General features: G+C 39.9%; 2 protein-coding genes across 4 annotated transcripts; one reads left to right on the top strand and one right to left on the bottom strand.

Annotated features, from left to right (window-relative positions):
* Nucleotides 1–466: 466 nt before the first annotated feature.
* Nucleotides 467–8,624, bottom strand: LOC118115962 (heterogeneous nuclear ribonucleoprotein Q). 3 transcript variants are annotated; one of them, XM_035167211.1, is made up of 12 exons: nt 8,466–8,624; nt 6,514–6,673; nt 5,489–5,607; nt 5,228–5,335; nt 4,992–5,105; nt 4,569–4,745; nt 4,199–4,334; nt 3,524–3,729; nt 3,275–3,424; nt 3,059–3,180; nt 2,618–2,943; nt 467–1,990 (listed from the first exon to the last, which is right to left on the bottom strand). In XM_035167211.1, exons 2-12 carry the CDS (start codon nt 6,659–6,661, stop codon nt 1,962–1,964), a joined length of 1,635 nt encoding a protein of 544 aa, XP_035023102.1. In that variant the 5' UTR covers nt 6,662–6,673; nt 8,466–8,624; the 3' UTR covers nt 467–1,961. The 3 variants fall into 3 exon arrangements, with proteins under 3 accessions (XP_035023102.1, XP_035023099.1, XP_035023101.1); XM_035167208.1 differs by lacking the exon at nt 8,466–8,624 and adding an exon at nt 8,222–8,456; XM_035167210.1 differs by lacking the exon at nt 6,514–6,673 and having other exon boundaries at nt 8,466–8,600.
* Nucleotides 8,625–15,036: 6,412 nt separating this feature from the next.
* cga (glycoprotein hormones, alpha polypeptide) lies at nt 15,037–17,263 on the top strand. Its single transcript, XM_035167152.2, has 4 exons — nt 15,037–15,196; nt 15,280–15,391; nt 15,634–15,818; nt 16,972–17,263. The coding sequence occupies exons 1-4, from the start codon at nt 15,170–15,172 to the stop codon at nt 17,044–17,046; spliced, it is 399 nt and encodes a 132-aa protein (XP_035023043.2). The 5' UTR covers nt 15,037–15,169; the 3' UTR covers nt 17,047–17,263.
* Nucleotides 17,264–17,717: the final 454 nt, after the last annotated feature.

Here is a 17,717-nt window from a genome sequence, read left to right as displayed (position 1 = left end):
AAAATGTAGCTTAACTTCATCAGTATGGTCTCAGGTCAAAGGTTCGAGGTCCAGACTTTTATTTAGGCAGCTTGTCCACTTATGAGAGAAGTGCAGTCATACTTCTCCAGAATACAAATACTCACTTTAGTTCCTGTATCAATGGCTCAGGGTTGAGGTAGAAAGAAGAGTAATTTATATCCTTCCTGAGCCATTAGAATAGACAGGAAGTCTAACATTAGAAAGTGCATACTCGTCTGTTAAGTCCTTCAAATTCTCTTATCTAGAAGTTTCACTTGCATTTCTGAGCAATGTTCTTTCACAGGCTTTAATCTGTCGTTAACAAATCTTACTCAACATCTCTGGTGTTCCTAAGGTTACACTGTAAACAAAGACCGACATCTGGCCAAACTGAACCAAATGCCAACCAGTTACTAGCAGAGCACGTCCACCTCATGAGTCTTTTACCCAAAAGATAAGACACAGATAGAAATCAAAAACTTTATTACAAAAATAAGTTACACTCACCTCCATTTTACAGTATAAAACAATTTATTTGCAGGAATGCAAAAAACGTTGTTGGCCACCAACAATAGTTTAAAACTGCTAACATCTTTTTTTCAAAAGGTGGTTGTTACGAGTTTATTGAGGGAGTTAACTGTATAGAAAACTGGGATTGAAGAGCACAGTTTCCTTTTTGCTATACCTGGAAATAGAAATCGTTCACTGCAGTATCCCTGGCCACCACTATGTGACTATGATCCCCCACCAAATCGCAGCAGCCAGCATGAGACACGCATGCTCACGGGCTGGGCAACAGGGCAATTCAGTCATCCATTAAGAATAACTCAAACATCTTGTAAATAGTTGCCTTCTTCAGAACTGGGAAGGGATCATTCAAGATTTAGATGTTCTTACATAATGAATGATTGGATTAGGTTGTTAAACATGATCTTGAAGTTGTTTGAAAATGTGTTATCCATATAAAAACAAACCCACTGGAATAATACAGTGGCACAAAAGGGACACTGCAGGGCTTTATTTTTGTTCTTAATTTTTTTTTTTTTATCAAAGGCAGTTGGATGCCTGTGATGATGAAGCCTTTACAAAAGTAACATTTTTATCCGAAAAACTATACAACCAGTAACTACATACTCTGAAGAAGCAAGGCGGCTAATTCAGTTCAAAATAGGATAAAAGCAGGGCTCGTTCAGACTCATCATATGAGATTGTTTTGCATGCCCAGTTTGACTGTTTGCAGTGTCAGAGCTGCAGCAGAAATGACTATATTACATTAAGTACATCGTTTTTGCGCTGCAGCTCTTGTGCATATTTTGTATGAAAACAAGCCCTGCTTTCATCAATATAGTTTCCCTATTTACAGTACAGGCCGGGTAGTTTAGTCCTCTGTACTGAGGTAGTCAACCAACCCTTTAAAGACAAGTTCTGAAAAGAACCACTTTCCTGGAATGCCTGACTTATCCATGCCAGGTGGGTACACCCTAAAAACCTGCAAATGTTCTCTTTCAAACATCCAGATCAAACGATTAAGATTAACATGGATATTCCGACAATAAAAATTGCGATTAGCACAAAAATATACAATAGCATCAAGCTCCTTTGAGCCACTTCAAACCTAAGAACTTAAAAAAGTGCAAATTCTTCAATAATTATTTAAAAAATGGCATGATCAGGGACAGGGAAGGGGTAGATTGTAAGGGCAATACATAGAGCCATATTTTTCAGGGCTGGGTTCAGGGATTCAGGACAAAGAGGCTGTGGCGAGTATTCAGAATCCTCCGTCATCTTTTTAAGGTGGCAGTTTCAGAAAAAAATGAAAATAAAAACATGGGGGGAGGGGCGATGCTTCTTCTGTAAGGCTGGAATATCATTGGACCTTTTTGTCGTGCTCTTCTGTTTCAACATCCATTGCAGCTTACGGTGTTAACCCCACACATCAAGTCAGTATCCACTGTGACAGGTCAGGACCGCCCTCGGCCCCGTTTCCCTGCTGGACCAAGGAGAGGAAATATAAAATTAGTATGGGGGCATCCATATGGCATGCATTCCCTGTTCATCAGCATGCTAGCAAATTAATAATTACACAAAATTAAGACTAAAGCCAGCATTCAATTACTGGAGTGACTCAACTGTCCTTAAACAGATAGTATGCTGTGAATGACCTTTGTCTGCTGGCAGCAACAAGTTGACAAGCTGCTCTGAAAGACGACACTTGTCAGGGATTAGTTATGAGGCCAATAGGCAGGTGTATCTTTTTTAATTTAAAGGCAACGCGACTATCTTTTGTGCAGCTTTCTGATCTTTAGTAGGATAATTTCAACATAATCAATACATTCCTTTTCTTAAGTAGAGCTGCTTTTATTTACCACAGCACTCAGTCTTTCCCTGAACTTCTGATAACTGACCCTCAGCATTGGAAATATACAGAGACTGAGCACAGCAGTCCCTTTTCAGGACAAAGCACTGAGTGGCAACAAAGCGAGCCATTTAAGAACTTTGCCTAATTAACAGTAATGACCTGGAACAGGAAAATCAAGCTTTATTAGTCACCGCTGTGTGACTTAGATTTCACACACTTTGAAACTAACAGGATCAAATTGTGAAAGTTGTCATTTACCTCTGCTTGTTCCAGGACCTCCTCGCTGGGAGAATCCCAGACGGCCCCTCGGTGTGACAGCACCGCGGCCTCTGGTCTGACTGGCACCGCCACGGACCCCTCCCCTCACTGCTCGTCCTCTGCCGGACCCTTGGTAGTCATCATAGCCATAGTACGGGTCATCGTAGCCACCCCGGTAGTTGTGGTAATCGTATCCATAGTAATCGTAGTAGTCTTCATAGCCATAATAATCGGGAGGGTAAGAATAACCTCCTCGCCCTCCTCGGCCTCTGCCTCTTGTGGGTGGCGGCATGTGGGGAGGCCCGTAGTAATAGTATTCATCATACCTTGGGAGAAACACAGGCTCAACATAAATATAGCTTCTTGATTTAGATCAACATTTAAATTTGCTAACTGCTTATGTAAAAGGTCATAGATTCGAGTTGCATTGTTCAAGCTTACATCTGTGTTTTGGCGGCTTGTCTCTGGGCTTTACGCTCTTTCCTCTTCTGGTCTGGGGGCTTGGCGAAGACAATTTCAATGCGCTCTCCTTCAAGTACTTTTTCGTGGAGATCAGCCAACGCCTGGCAATTAAAAAAAACACAATTCTAGGATCAATCTCACAGCAATGACAAGTTTAAGTCAGGAACTTTAGTGTCATTGCAGAGACTGTCATACCTTCACAGCACCATCTCTTTCCTCAAAGTGGATGAAGGCATAGTCTTTCAATTTTTTCACCCGCTCCAACTTGCCAAATTGACTGAAGGTCTTTTCAAGTATCTCCTCCGTAACAGTGCTTGCTAGGTTCCTCACAAACAGCACCTTGACCTGGGACAAGAACAACAAGGTTCAGGTTTAGGTGACAGAGTCTTATGTTGGCCACATACACACTGAACAGCAACTGATGCGTCCAGCCTTGTGCCTTACCTTGGCCATGACCTCTGGATCCGGATCCTCGATAGGGTCAGCCCATTCCACGGTGACCACATTTCCCCACACCTTCACCTTGCCGCTCATCAGACGGCGACGAGCCTGAGCTGCCGTCTTGTGGTCTTCATACTCCAAGAAGCAAAAGCCTCTATTCTTCTTCTTATCATCTGGCTGGTGGTACAATATGACATCATTTAGACCCTCTGGAAACAGAAAGAGATGGGTGGAGAGAAAAAAACAGCAGGTGGTTAAGTTGCATCGCTGATTAAAACCAATTCACATCAATAACCTACCAACAAACTATTGACACAATTTAAGATAAACTGTGAAATTAAAGGTTTGAATAAAAAACTAATTTATTCATTTAAGTGGTAATCAGACGTGGAGAAATTAAGACCAAGTTATCCTTTCACCAGATATCGAACCATGAGGGTGAAAAATAAGATTAACTACATCTAGTGTCCAGTCAGATCTTAGCGGTAAAATCGTCATAGTAACCAAAGTCACTCTGGGATTGTTATGAGGTCATCATTTGGACACAACACAGAAACCCCTTACTCTCAAAGCATCACTCACTGATTCTTGCATTACAAAGTAGAATGAACCTAAACTTAATTGTAGGTATGATGCTGTTAAACAAATCAGCAAAATCTAAGGATCACAAAGACTCACCTGTAACTTTTGCAAATTCTTCAACAATCTGCTCTTTTGTTTTACTCTTGGGGATGGAGCCAACAAACAGTCTATTATTGGCCACAGAGATGCACACGCCGATATGTTTACCCGGTCGAATTTCATTGTTGTTGCACTGCGGAAAGATGGAGGATAGTTTAAGTAACGGGCAAACAAAAGCATGAGACACTACAATGGAGCGTATTTCAACTTGCTACACAACCTTGCATACACACTTTTGTGATTTAAATGACATTAGCACATTAAGTGATACAAAAACGTTGTTCTCTTGACACAATTCTACCTGCTTTAGTGTTTTTACTTAACGTCATCAGACCCTCTACCAACAATTACAGTAATGTAAACGTACCAATTTGACAGCCTGCTGTGCAGCTTCTTTAGTGCAGAAAGTGACAAAGGCATAGCCTCTGTTCAGGCCACTGAGAGGATCCATCATCAGGCGCAGGTCCCAGATGGGGCCAGCTTTCTCAAACAGTGGAACCAGCTCATCCTCAAAAAGGTCTCTGGGGATTTTGCCTACAAATATCTATAAGGTTGAGAGCAAAGATAATAGTGCATGAGATAAAGTCCTTTATCTGACATGTTAAGACAAGAGAAGGACTGCATTTAAGTAAAAGGTATCCAGTCAGCTCTTAGCGGTAAGCTATCAGTGTAACCATGGTTACTACAGAGTATATTCAAGTCTCATCATTTGGACACCATCATTTGAAAAGGATGAACAACCAACAAAGTAAAAAGTGATTGACATGTGTAAAGTAAGGTTGTTATGTACCTCTGTACCAATGGTGGGCTGTGCCCCTGAGTGGGCGGACTCTGGTGGAGGACCCCCATACTTCCTCTGGCCTGTTGTCACATCAAGCGTGTAGCTAGTTCTCTCCAGCAAAGCCTGATGTCAAAAAACATAGCGAATTTAAAAGGATAATGTTTTGTCTACAAATGTGCCCTATATTCCAACTGCTTCAGTATTAACGTGTTAAGCTTAACATCAGATTCAGTATCAGTTCTCACTTTGATTTTGGCTTCATCTGGTCCTTTATTGGTGTCTGACACTTTGGTCCCTTGTTTCTCTCTCTGTCTGTACGTCTTCATCACGCCACAAAGAAAGGCACTTTTGTTCTGAAGTGGAAAAAGTATGATCAAACAATAATAATCATAATAAGGACAACATTAGATTATCTGTCCACCACAAAAAGAATAAGTTGACATTACACCACTTTGTATCACAGCATCAGAAGTGAACTAAACAATACACCACTTCCACATGCATACCTGAACATGTGAGAGGTCGCTGTCCTTGAATTGCAAAAGGACTTGCAGAGCACCTTCCTCGTTGAATTCTTTCAGAGCCTCAATCGCTCGATCATCTAAGTCACTGTGTGACACCAAACCTGGAGGAAGGGAGACAAATGCAGAGGGAGAAATGAAGAGCTACAGTAAGAGTCATCCAAAGACAGCAAATAGAACTAAAAGATTTGTTTTAATTACATGGGAGACACTTAATGTTATGTCTTATTTAATAATATGTTATGGATAAGAGTGGGACCAGCCAAATCAAAGTTATGTTCAGTAGTCAGGGTGCACTTTACTCTCCATACAGCATGTCTTTGCAGAACTAATCACAACAGATGTGACAGTGCAACTCGATATGCCACTGCCCTCTACACTGTGGCTAAGAGTTTCTAATGAGCCGGGCTGCATTCTCCTCTGTGGAGGGGCCGTCACCTGTCCCAGGCAGCCACACACCAGACAGCTGCTGCCATTGTTCCTGCCTCGGTCCCATCTGGCTGAAAAGGCCAGACTAGTACTTTTCTAGATCTGACCGACCAAACAAGTCCTAAAATGACCCCCCTGAATTTTTGGCACTGCAGCTCACCTCTATACAAACCTGTTAAGATCTGATCAGAGCAACAGATACTCAGGCTGTAGCTGACATCATAATTACATCTATTCATCCCTCTGCAGTAATTGTATGGGATGTGAGGAAATTACATAGAAATTAACAGAGATTGGAGAGGCTCACCAAGACACTCCATGACAATTCATTCACCCTGACACCAGTGATCATGCAACCATGTTGGGAATGCAAATGCTGCTATCATGTACACATTTTCACTAGGAATGTGTAATTTAATATTCTGTAGCACTGCAGTACCCATTTTGGTAGGAAACCACAAAAAGTTGCTTCAGGATCCCAATTCCCCCATTCAAAAAGGTGATAAATGACAGTACATGCAAGAAATTGATAAACAAAAATTTGCATATTTGAATATGCAAGTTAATTCATTGTGCCTTACCTGCTATGTAAATTTCATCTAGTTTTTCAGCAACTTTCTGTGGTAAACCAGCTTCTAATAAAGTCTGGAAGTGCTCAGAATGGGTAACTGCAGCAGAGGTGTCCATTGGTTCTTCTGGACCATTTCCATTAATATGTTCTGTGGCCATGTCTCCAGAAATCTGTGTAGATGCAATGAGCCAAATTAATCCTGGGTCAAGGGCAAGACTTGGGATGTGTTCAGGAGAGTGCAAAGTCTCAGACATGACAAGTAAATCATTTAAAAATGCATACAAATAAAGAATTGACAATTTATGATCTTTGAAGGGGGTGTCTGACAAATTATTATGCACAAATTATGAAAAAAGGGAAGATTACAGTGTGTTAAACAAGTTATCGTGGTCATTTGGACCTATACCATCTAGAGACTTTTCACTGTCCTGACTCACACTTGCAGCTCTCAGCCTGCATGAGGTAGCAGCCCATAAACCTTCATATAGGCTGTCGACACAGATGTTTTAACATTGCACAAAAAGCAGACAATGCACATACGGAATCCCCAACAGAAATCGATTAAAGGACCTGTAAAAAACAGTTAAGCTCCTAAGTTTGTGTCCATGTGGCGGTGTTTTCTACTTGCGGTTTGTTCTGGGCTCAGATATTAGCAAATGTTCATTTGCTAACTACTGAATCTCTGCGCCTTCGATGGCTTCTGCTGCAGGAGCCTTGTTTGCTTTGGCCTCTAAATTACATGTTAGCTTACCTCCTCGCTGCTGACTTCAGCACAGGCTAGATAGCCGATACACGTGCTCCATCACAGAGTGAGCCCCGGTTTCCGGTGGCTGACCAGTGATTGTGCACCCATTTTGTTTATTGACACTTTGACAGCGCGGATTGTGATACTCAAATTAATACTCCAACCAGAAATCACGTCAAGAAGTAACCCAGTCGGTACTTCACTCCTGTTGACGCTGAGAGACACTGAGGCAAGAGCTCGTGCAGAGCAGCGATCCCACTGATCTCTGCTCCCAGTACTGGATCCGGCAACGCTGGACTCAGCAAAACGTGGACGACAAACTTCATTTTCGGGCTAACGTTGCCTCGGCTAACGTTACCTGTAGCTAATATAAGCTTAAAGATATCATGCCATCAATACCGTGTAGTGCCTGCTAATCGATCACGTTATATCGGTAAGCACGTGCTTTCTGTGGTTAAAACATTTCTACGGCGTTAAAAGTCCAGATTAAACCCTCTGATAAATCGACCTTAGTATTTCAACCTGTAACGCTAAAAAAATTCTTTGATTTAATTATTTTTACGTGACGAATATGGCAACGTTGGATTTAGCGGGGAGGGACTGACTCGCACACGTTGAGGCTAGCTAGCTAGCGGGCTAGTTTGCACAGCTAACATTACAGCAGCCAAGCTAACCGGGGACCTTCATTGAGACAATAACACGACGCGCTAATATGCACTTTACACGGATACTTCTGCTGTTAGTGTTTCAGTCGGCGAGAAGAATGACAGGTAGCAGGGCAGCAACACGGGATTGCTGGGATAAGTGGCTTTTCCCAGCTAGCTGCCTGCTAGCATACAATGACAATGAGCATGTCAACTCCGCGATCTGTCAAAATAGGCTATCGTGCGCTAGCATGCTAATGCGAGCGGATTTTCAGCGAGGCCATTGTTACATCGTCATTTGTCGGTATAGACTTAGCTAATTAACACACCACAGCTTTTAGATTTAACCAGAGCCACCGGGGCCTTGAGAGCCGGAGCCTTTAGCCCGCTGGCTGCGTGGTTAGTCAACGTGCCGCCACATAGGAAGAGTCCATTTTCAAAAAGCCGGTCTGGAGAACTCGTTCCCAACCACCACCAGTTCCCACATTGTTTGAAACAGCACCGCACGATTTCGGACTTTACAGCAATCAATGCAGCAACAATGACGTGACCAGTTAGTAGCATTCGCCCTACCTGCCGCCGGCTCACCAACGCGTATGGTGCTGATTGTTTAGGAAGATAAATGTGATATTTAAAAGACAGAAAAAGTGTAAAACTCCCGGCACTGGTCCGGCTCCAGTCATTCACTCTTGATGATGTAAAATGGCTGCCACGTTCACGCCTCGAGTTTTGTCTCGTCGATGGGGTTTCTTGGACAGTCCCGCACGGGCTTGCCTTGTATGCATTGTACAGTAGAGACGGAGGCACTGAGGCAGCAGCGGGTCAGCATCGAACACCATCAAGCGCCATCAGCGCCATCATCGCCGTGTGACCCGTTTCTCCATCACTCTGCTCCGGTTATGGAACCTATACAGCTGTTGTGCTCATATAACACATTTTTATATACTGTATATTACAAATAATGGGACAAATTGTACATTTATATTGTACATGTTTTTATACATTTATATTTTACATTTTGGGGGGGAAACAGCCTTGTGTTTAGTGTATTATTTCTACTTTATTGTATATAGCATATCTATTTGGTTTCATATTTTAAATAATCGGATACATTTTATATTACCTGCAGCTGCCGTGCTGTTTTTCTGTAAAGTTCAAAGTAGCAGGTCTGATATAAAACAGTAATTACATTAATATGGTATAATTGTTGAAATTGTTTTAAGGCTGCGGCTGATTGCTTCCATTATCATCTAGTATGCAGGTGATTATTTCCTATATCTTTTTCTAATCTAGACTAATTTTATTCATATTTATATTCTTACCATATTTCACCCTTGCACTGCTTCTTCCTTGTGCTGTTGTGTCACTTTTGGATTTCCTCTACAGAGGATCAATCAAGGTACATGTTATTTTATCTTATTTTATCTTTTCTTAACTTATCTTATGATCAGACCCAAAGTCCGTTATAGGCTAGGCAAGTTTATTTGTATAGCACATTTCAACAACAAGGATTTACACACAGAAGTCGGTCAATAAGATAAGAAATTAAAAAAGTGAAAATGTGGAGCATTTAAAACTGAACGCTGCTTCTCAATGTGTAGCTATCAACTGTTTATATTGCATGTGTATTTTTTTAAAGTGTAAATATCTACCATGCATATTACACTTTTTTTTCTATTTCTTATGTTTTTAATATTTCTGTTCTGTTTCTTTTTCTATTTCTTATATTTATGCTCCCACTAACACACCACAGCAAATTTTCTCGTATGTCTATACCTGATCATGAATTGTTAGTAATTCACTACTATTCAATCACACCCACCAATAAATCATTGGATATGAGAACCAAAGTGTAGGACAGTGATGTAATATATATATATATATATATATAGTGTACTGTTAATGATAATAAAAATGAAAAATCCCCCCCAGTTTCATAAAATGATATTCTTTTTGCATGTGATATAACATTCAGTATGTTTTTAATAAGAATAATAATAATATATATTTTTTACTATTGTCACTATTCTCACATATTGTGTTATTAAATGTCAGTCCCCATGTGTTTACAATTATAATCCAACCAACACCTACAGTATATATTTGATCTTATTAAACCAGCACTGTATATGTACTTTAGTATTTACAGTATGTAGCAGACTGTTTTTACTGGAGGTTAGAGAGGCAGGTCCCACTTCCTACCACACTGTGTCACTCTTCTTATGGCTTTAAAACACACCCAGCCAATACATGAACAAAAGAATATGTAAGGAGTATGTGTGTTTTCCAGAATATTATTCATTTGATTCAATAAATACACAACAAGGCACAATGATTACCTACTGAGAATTTATTTAAGCAAAAATAAAACAATTATTTACAGATTTTGTAAAATACAGTTGTGCATGCATAACAAACTGGACCTTATTATTTGAATGCTTGTGTTTGCTGAAGCAAATCTGTATTCAAATCACAATAACACTGTGAACAAAGTTTGCTGAGTTAGAGTTGAGAGTGACTTTCTATCACTACATTGTGTACTATGTTACTTGATGTGGGTGTGTCAACTGCAAATTGCAAGTAAACCTTTTTGAATGACATTTTCTGGGCTCACATACTTGAACCTTAAAAGGTTAATGTCTAAGCATGAACTAATATTAGAAATTATTGTTTGTTCATGGTTTGTCACATGTGGTCAGTGTTGAGCCTTGAGAATTCTTTGCAATACAGTTACTTTGCTGTGACATTACCATACAGTAGCCTATATGAGATTGGGGGTTATCTGCTATCCCCATCACAACTGGAGTGAATCATGGGCTTAATGTTTGGCTCCTGGCTGAGATGATAAAACTTGAACAGGTAACCAACTCCAACAACCCCCACGGTTATAGAGCATTAACATCTGGATGATGATGCCTGAAGTAGTTCGGGGGAATAACTTACGCAGGTGTTGAGGAATGGAGCTACGGAATGATTTCCTTTGGATTTTTGGCTCATTCTCTAAAATCAGTAAATATGAATAAGGTGTGTTGCAGACATAGACATGACAGACATGGCATTTAAAAAAAATAACGATATAGGATTGCAAAATATTACAGAGACAAAAAGAGAATAAAACAGATACTTGTAAACTTCGGCTCTACAGGTGGAATCGGTGGAATTCACGATAGCATCTATTCTGTTCTGTCTTTTGGGGACTCCTCTGAGAACATACCCCAAACAGGCAGATATTCTTCTGCAGGAAATATATTTGGAAAAGTAAATACCTTTGCATTCAGCTCTAAAAATAATGGGCAGGAGTTGCCAAGACTGTAAAAGAGGTCTACTGCAGGGTTTGGGGCATTAGCCAAAAGTCATGTCTGCAGAATTTGTGCTCGAGCTATAAAAGGACTCTTCAAATAAAAAGAACTGGAATGCTCAACTCAGAGTAAAGCAGGGGCCAGCCCAAAAGGCACAGAAATGACAGTCGTCAAATAAGTGTGTAACACTTTTCATAGGCTAATTGCTAAAATCCATTAGCCTTGAATTACTTTTTCATGTAGTTTTAGAGCTCCAAAAAAATCTTATTTAGCCATGAAAAGTCAAGTGAAGACAGAGTTTCTGAAGTCAGTATCATATTAATGTAGGTATAGTTCCTGAAATGTGAATAACAGCAAAATGGATGGAATGACAAAAACACTGTTCATTAAGAGGCTTCTGCGAAAAAAATATTGTATTTAGGTTTCAACTGGTGAGAACAAAAACGTTTACATCAATGGTGTCAAATTACACCTTTAACCCAGACTAAATATAGTACTTCACATCAAACACCGGATAGATTTGTTTGTTTGTTTTATTTCTTTAATCCTCCACCTTGGATATGCATGCTTATGAAAACATTAAGGCTTTATGTCTGGAGCACAGTGTAAGAGCCTCTGATGACCACCATGTGCTCTTGAGGGCCATAATTATTCCTATATTACATTTCTTTCATGGCACCATGTGGTGAGAGCATCTCTGTGTGTCCTCATCAATCAAATGGCCCCTGAGCGCTTGAGCAGAACCTCTGTTTTTTCACTTTCAGTTGTGTGTGTTGATTTTAGAAATGTGCTCTTGCACTGATGCTGAAGACACACAGTAAGTTTATGTGTCTGTGTCGTCTATGCATTATATTGCATTTCCCATTAAATTGATAATAAATTAAAGGAAAAAATGTATTGACATGGCAAATAAAATGGAGTAATTTATATAAAGCATTCTGATGTTTGGCCACATTTTTTCCTGATCAACTGTGGTCATGTTACTTTGTTTTTTTTCTCATTTTGGGAGATAATTCATTTGTAGAAGTAGCAGGCGTAGAGTAAATAAAATAATACAATAATACAAAATTCAGGAATAAACAAACAACACCGTCAGGTATAAGTATAACATCTAATAAAATTATAAGAAAGTAGTGTGATAGTCCTATATTCAAAGGTCACAGTGCAAATATTTAGTGCTGAGAAATAAGATTAATTTTGTCGTAGTTTCGAATTGCATAGTCTGATGGCTGTCGGCAGAATTTACGTCCTTTTTAATTAAAATTTTTTACCAAAATTGTGGTGTGACTTCCTTGTTTGGTGTTGTCTTAGCAACTTGAAATTCTTTCTTTTAATGAATATCTTCCTCGGTTTTGCCACATTAAGCAGCAGTGAGCCTGCACAGACTTGATGGGCTTCAAACTCATTATCAGTTATCATTCTCTTTACCGCTTCAATTAATATTGGAGCCATTAGGTGAATTACCAAGACAATTACAGACCTCAGCCTGATAGCATAAGGATGTGGGCCAATTCAGGCAAGGATGTTGCCACCTCTGGCCTTCATGCGGCACGGACAAAATGAACACAAGCCTCAAGCTGCACATTTGTAAAAAATAGCAAATGTGGCCTAAATATCCCAAAACAAATGTGAGCCTTTTTTTGGCAAACATTCTGTGCTCTATAGGCAAGATGTACTCCGGATATGAACATAAAGTGGCTCATATGCAAAATGGTGACTATGGCCCAGATAGCACAAACCTAATTCGGGCCACCTTTGGTTGACATGCGGTATTGCTATGGCTTACTTGTGGCCTAGATCTGGCCAACAGGAGTGTCAAGTGCCATCATTCCATGCGATATGTGGACCAGGTGTGGAATGTGGGCCAAATCTGATCAGAGCCTGGCTGCAGAGAATAGACCTGATCTGCTAACCTCACCATGACACCCACCATGGCTCTATCCTCTGCAGCAACAGTGACACCAGAGCCCCTGAGAATACATCAGATTTCTGTTTCATCGAGCTTGACCGCCACATCGTTTGCTCTACACCTGAAGCTTTACATCCCTATGGTGCTCATCCTGCTACTGTCGGATCAATACAAAGAGAGAGAGCGAAAATATAGAAGAACACATCACAAGTCTCATTTCACACCTTTGCTATAGCGCATCTGCAGAAGCTACATAACACAGCAATGTGATTTGCTTTAGCACATTGAAAAAGAGGAAAAGCTGAACATGTCGATGAACGAATCCTCGATAATTTAATTCTCAGCTGGTTGAATTGGATTCAATGAGCTGCTGTCATGAGCTGTTGTTATATCATGTACAACCCTTCAGGTTTCTTACCAGTTATCTCAAACATCTCCTGCACATCTCCACCACTCACCCAGCTTAGATACAGCCTTTCACTCATCAGCCCTCTCCGGAAAAATTATTGATTTTAGACGCTGCTGCAATTAACCATGTCTGACATTACAAACTCGGACAAATGAGCACGATAAGATAAAAACTGTTAGATCTTGTGAGATGTGATCGTAACTTTTAATACTGATCAGTTTGAGGTGTCCTGTATTTTCCACCAAGTATGAAAATGAATATGTGGGCCTCTATTCGAATTCAAATGTGATTATTACAGTCGATTATGGGACAATTTGTCAATAAAGTTACATGGGGGCCAAAGTTACAGTGCATGATGCTACAGTCGTCAATCTTTTCCACAGGATTGAAACTACTCCCACGTGTTATAAGGTTTAGACAATGTGATAAGTGCAATGACGTTGGCTGAAATAAAAAAAAACTAAACAAAACCCATTTACAATCTCTGTGATTTAACATGCTTTCCTCCGCACTTACTGAATTACATGTCTTAAGCCAAGGATTTATCACCAGCACAACCAAGGACGCAGGACGAGGGAACTTACAGAACACTCAGGTGAAATACAAAATAAATTCATATTCATCCTTGACATTTCAGATATCGGAAGCGAACAGATGGGTACTCCTTCACAGCTATTAAATATTCTTCCACTCATTCAGAGCTGCTTCCACTCAGCCATCCTCTCTTTTAAGGTGCCACTGCACTGAGACAATGAGTTTTGCTTCCATTTGAGGATAAAGAAAACTACACACCCCACAAAAATGGTTTAGTTTAAGTTTTAGTAGATTTAATATTTTAATAAGTTTGTAGTTTTTACATTGTTATTCATTTTAAATTCTAGAATGCTATTATTTGGAAAACGGAATAGACAGTCTGAGTCTGTAGCTTTTCTTTGAATAAAAGTGTAAAACATACTTTTGTCATACTGCATTGCCTGATTTTACCTTTATGGTGGTCATGGTAAATTTGTCTTTACACATATTTTTCGTTATTTATTATTTATTCATAACTTGTACTGTGTCTTTATTTGTTTTTGTTATTATGGTGTTTTTCCTATTTTTATTTGTGAAGCAATTTGTAACTTTTTTTGAGAATTGCTTTTATAATCTGCTATTCCTTCATTATTTAATGGATCCATGAAGTGTTCTACCTGATCTGAGACTTCTACAGTGATGACATTTCATACTTTTAATTACTATTCTTTCCATTCGGTATATAACATAATCTTTTTACTACGCTCTCAGGTCACTTACAGAGTGTTGCAAATGGTTTCCCAAGCAGTTAACTAAAATGACCAAGAAATCCTAAACCGTTGACCCTTTCCCACTGTGACGCGACAAATAATAACAACGCTCAGTTACCAAGCGACAAAAACCCGGGGATTACATGTATCATCCTTAGTCAGAACGGTGGGATGATGGAAATATGTTTTGACTTTGTGTGGGTTGTTCTTATCATTTTGTGCTATGGGGGGATTATGAGGAGGAGAAGAGGCCAACGAGAAGGTGAGATCAATGATAAGGTTTCGCCCAATCCAGGAAGTTTGTGGCGACAGTAGTATAAAAACAGAAGGACTGAAGCAGAGGTCCTCAATATAAAGGATTCCTGTACAGTGGTAGCATGAAGGGGAAACTTTCTATCAACATGGTAATACTCCAATAATCAACATCCATGACTTATATGTTTGACTAAACAGATATTTGAAACTGATGATTTTCTTTTGTCTCCAGGTAACTGCTGCGACCTCGAAGGGCTCTGTGAGATCAGTTGGACTGTCTCTTATCCTCTTGTCTTTTTTCCTTTACATAGCTGATTCTTATCCAAACACTGAGTTGTCAAACAGTAAGGTTCTTTCACAATATCTTCCTCTGATGTCGTACCATGTAATTGTTAATCCTGCTATCATGAATCACATGTGAATGTAAAAATCTACTGTATTTTAGTAAATTAACACAATCTGCCTTTACTCATCTCTGCTCTCAAAGACTGCACATTGTGATTTTTATCTCAGATGTCAAATGTTGCTGAATGTCACCACCTGTTGTTTTGCACTGCTTGTGAGACCGCTGTCATGTTTTCTCCAGTGGGCTGCGAGGAGTGCACGCTGAGGAGGAACATTTTTTTCTCCACGGATCGGCCAATCTTCCAGTGCGTGGGCTGCTGCTTCTCCCAGGCGTACCCGACGCCTCTCAAGGCAATGAATACGATGGCGACCCCTAAGAACATCACCTCGGAGGCAACATGCTGCGTCGCAAAGCACAGCTACGAGGTACAGACAGGGCACATGTCAGGCATAGTTTGTTTGTGTCTATTTAATCTACATTACTGAGGTCACAGTACGTTAAGTTGAGTCTTGGAGATGAGGCTGGTCACCTCATGGTCAAGCTGCCTCAAGTGTAAGTGCAGCGTCCCTGGTTTAGATATGGCCAGGCACTCATCCCCCTTTTCTTTCTCAATGTTTCCTCTCTGTCACAACTACTGCTATCAATAAAGGTAAAATGGCAAAATATCTGTAAAAAAATATACAATTTTCACATAATAAAAATGGTTATTACAGAATTGAATTATTTTTAGGGGTTTTATTCTATTTAGGGTTTATCTTATGATCAGTTTAGTTTTGGGGATATTGCATTTTTCGATGCTGCTGACTTTTACCACCAAACTTCAGATAAAAATATTTTGTTTTTATTCAGCTGTATTCATTTGACATCTGTAATTTATCAGTTTTAATCCACATAAGAAAAACTACACGTTGAGCCACTGACATGCAACATGTTGTTTGAGATTAAACCAGTGGTTTCCTGTGTTTTTGGCTCGTGATCCTTCAGCAGTGTCCAGTCGGGGGCCTGTTGTCACATTTTAGGACGTCTGTGTGTTATTAGCAGTTGCATCAAAGAAGCACTTCCCCTCAAACTCAGATGGTTTCAGTTAAGTAATTGTTCAAGATCCAAAGAGGTTTGGACATTCTCAGATATTTCACAAAAGAAACCAAAAACAAAGAGTGCAGCTTATTCAAAAAATGAAAACGTTTTTTTCTTCTTTCCTTTCCGTCCTCCATTATTTGAAGTAAAGTATAATAAATCATTATTTAAAGGGGCCGGATTTCCCTAGAATTAGTTTACTTTTACTTTTGGTATTTGAATTACATATCTCTGACACTTCTGTTAACTTGCAACAGAATATTTCTAATTGAAGTACCTGAGTAAAGGATCTGGTTACTTCCTGCACCGCGGGTATTCTCACTGATGTTTGGTTCTAGTTTCACTCTTGTTTCAATTCTGGTTTCTGTTAACAGATGTTAAGAAGGGCATGAGGAGCAGATGTTCACAGGAGGATTTGATCAGACACACGTTGTACATTTACTTGCTGCCGTAGCCTGGTGTGACTCTGTTAGTGTTCACGATCATCTGTTCCTCTTTCAGACGGAGGTGGCCGCCATCAAGGTGAGGAACCACACAGAGTGCCACTGCCACACCTGCTATCATCACAAGATATGACAGATGAGAAGTGGAGGCCGTTCCTGCTGCGCTCAGCTTGCCAACAAATTGTGTTTCTTGTAATAGGCTAAAGCTTTTCTGTCATTTTAAAGTGCATGTTCTGGAGTTGAAAGATAATATTTTTTAGCAATCCTGTGCCTTTGATGTGTAATTAGCCTTCGATTATGCATTGATAAATGTACTGTATATTGAAAAGCAAATAAAATATGCACCCAGACGTTGCATTGTCATTGTTGCATTTGAACTCATGCATTGATCAGTGTGTGTGTGTGTGTGTCTGTGTGTGTGCATTTGTCTGGACCATAAACCTAACAGAGTGAGGACATTTTGGGAAAGTGAGGACATTTTGCACTTTGCCTGTGTGTTTGTGTGTGTACTCATCTCAAAGGAGACCTCATGGGGACCAAAGCCCCGCCCTAATGAGGCAAAGTATCATTTCTGACGTCGTTGTTAAGATAAGGTTTTGGTTAGGCTGTCCACAATGAATGGGAGTCAAAGTCAAGTCATAATAAGGATAGCTTGTGCAAACCTGAGTGTGTATGTGTGTGTGTGTGTGTGTGTGTGTGTGTGAGTAAGTCACACCTGCTAAATCAATAGTAACACAAGTAACAACAGGTGAGTAAAAATAACAGTTCTTTAATTCTGCAATTCAGTGGGAGCCGAACAACATA

This window comes from Hippoglossus stenolepis, chromosome 10 (assembly GCF_022539355.2).
Source record: "Hippoglossus stenolepis isolate QCI-W04-F060 chromosome 10, HSTE1.2, whole genome shotgun sequence".
NCBI classification, from domain to species: Eukaryota; Metazoa; Chordata; class Actinopteri; order Pleuronectiformes; family Pleuronectidae; genus Hippoglossus; species Hippoglossus stenolepis.
This window is presented reverse-complemented; position numbering and strand designations above follow the sequence as displayed.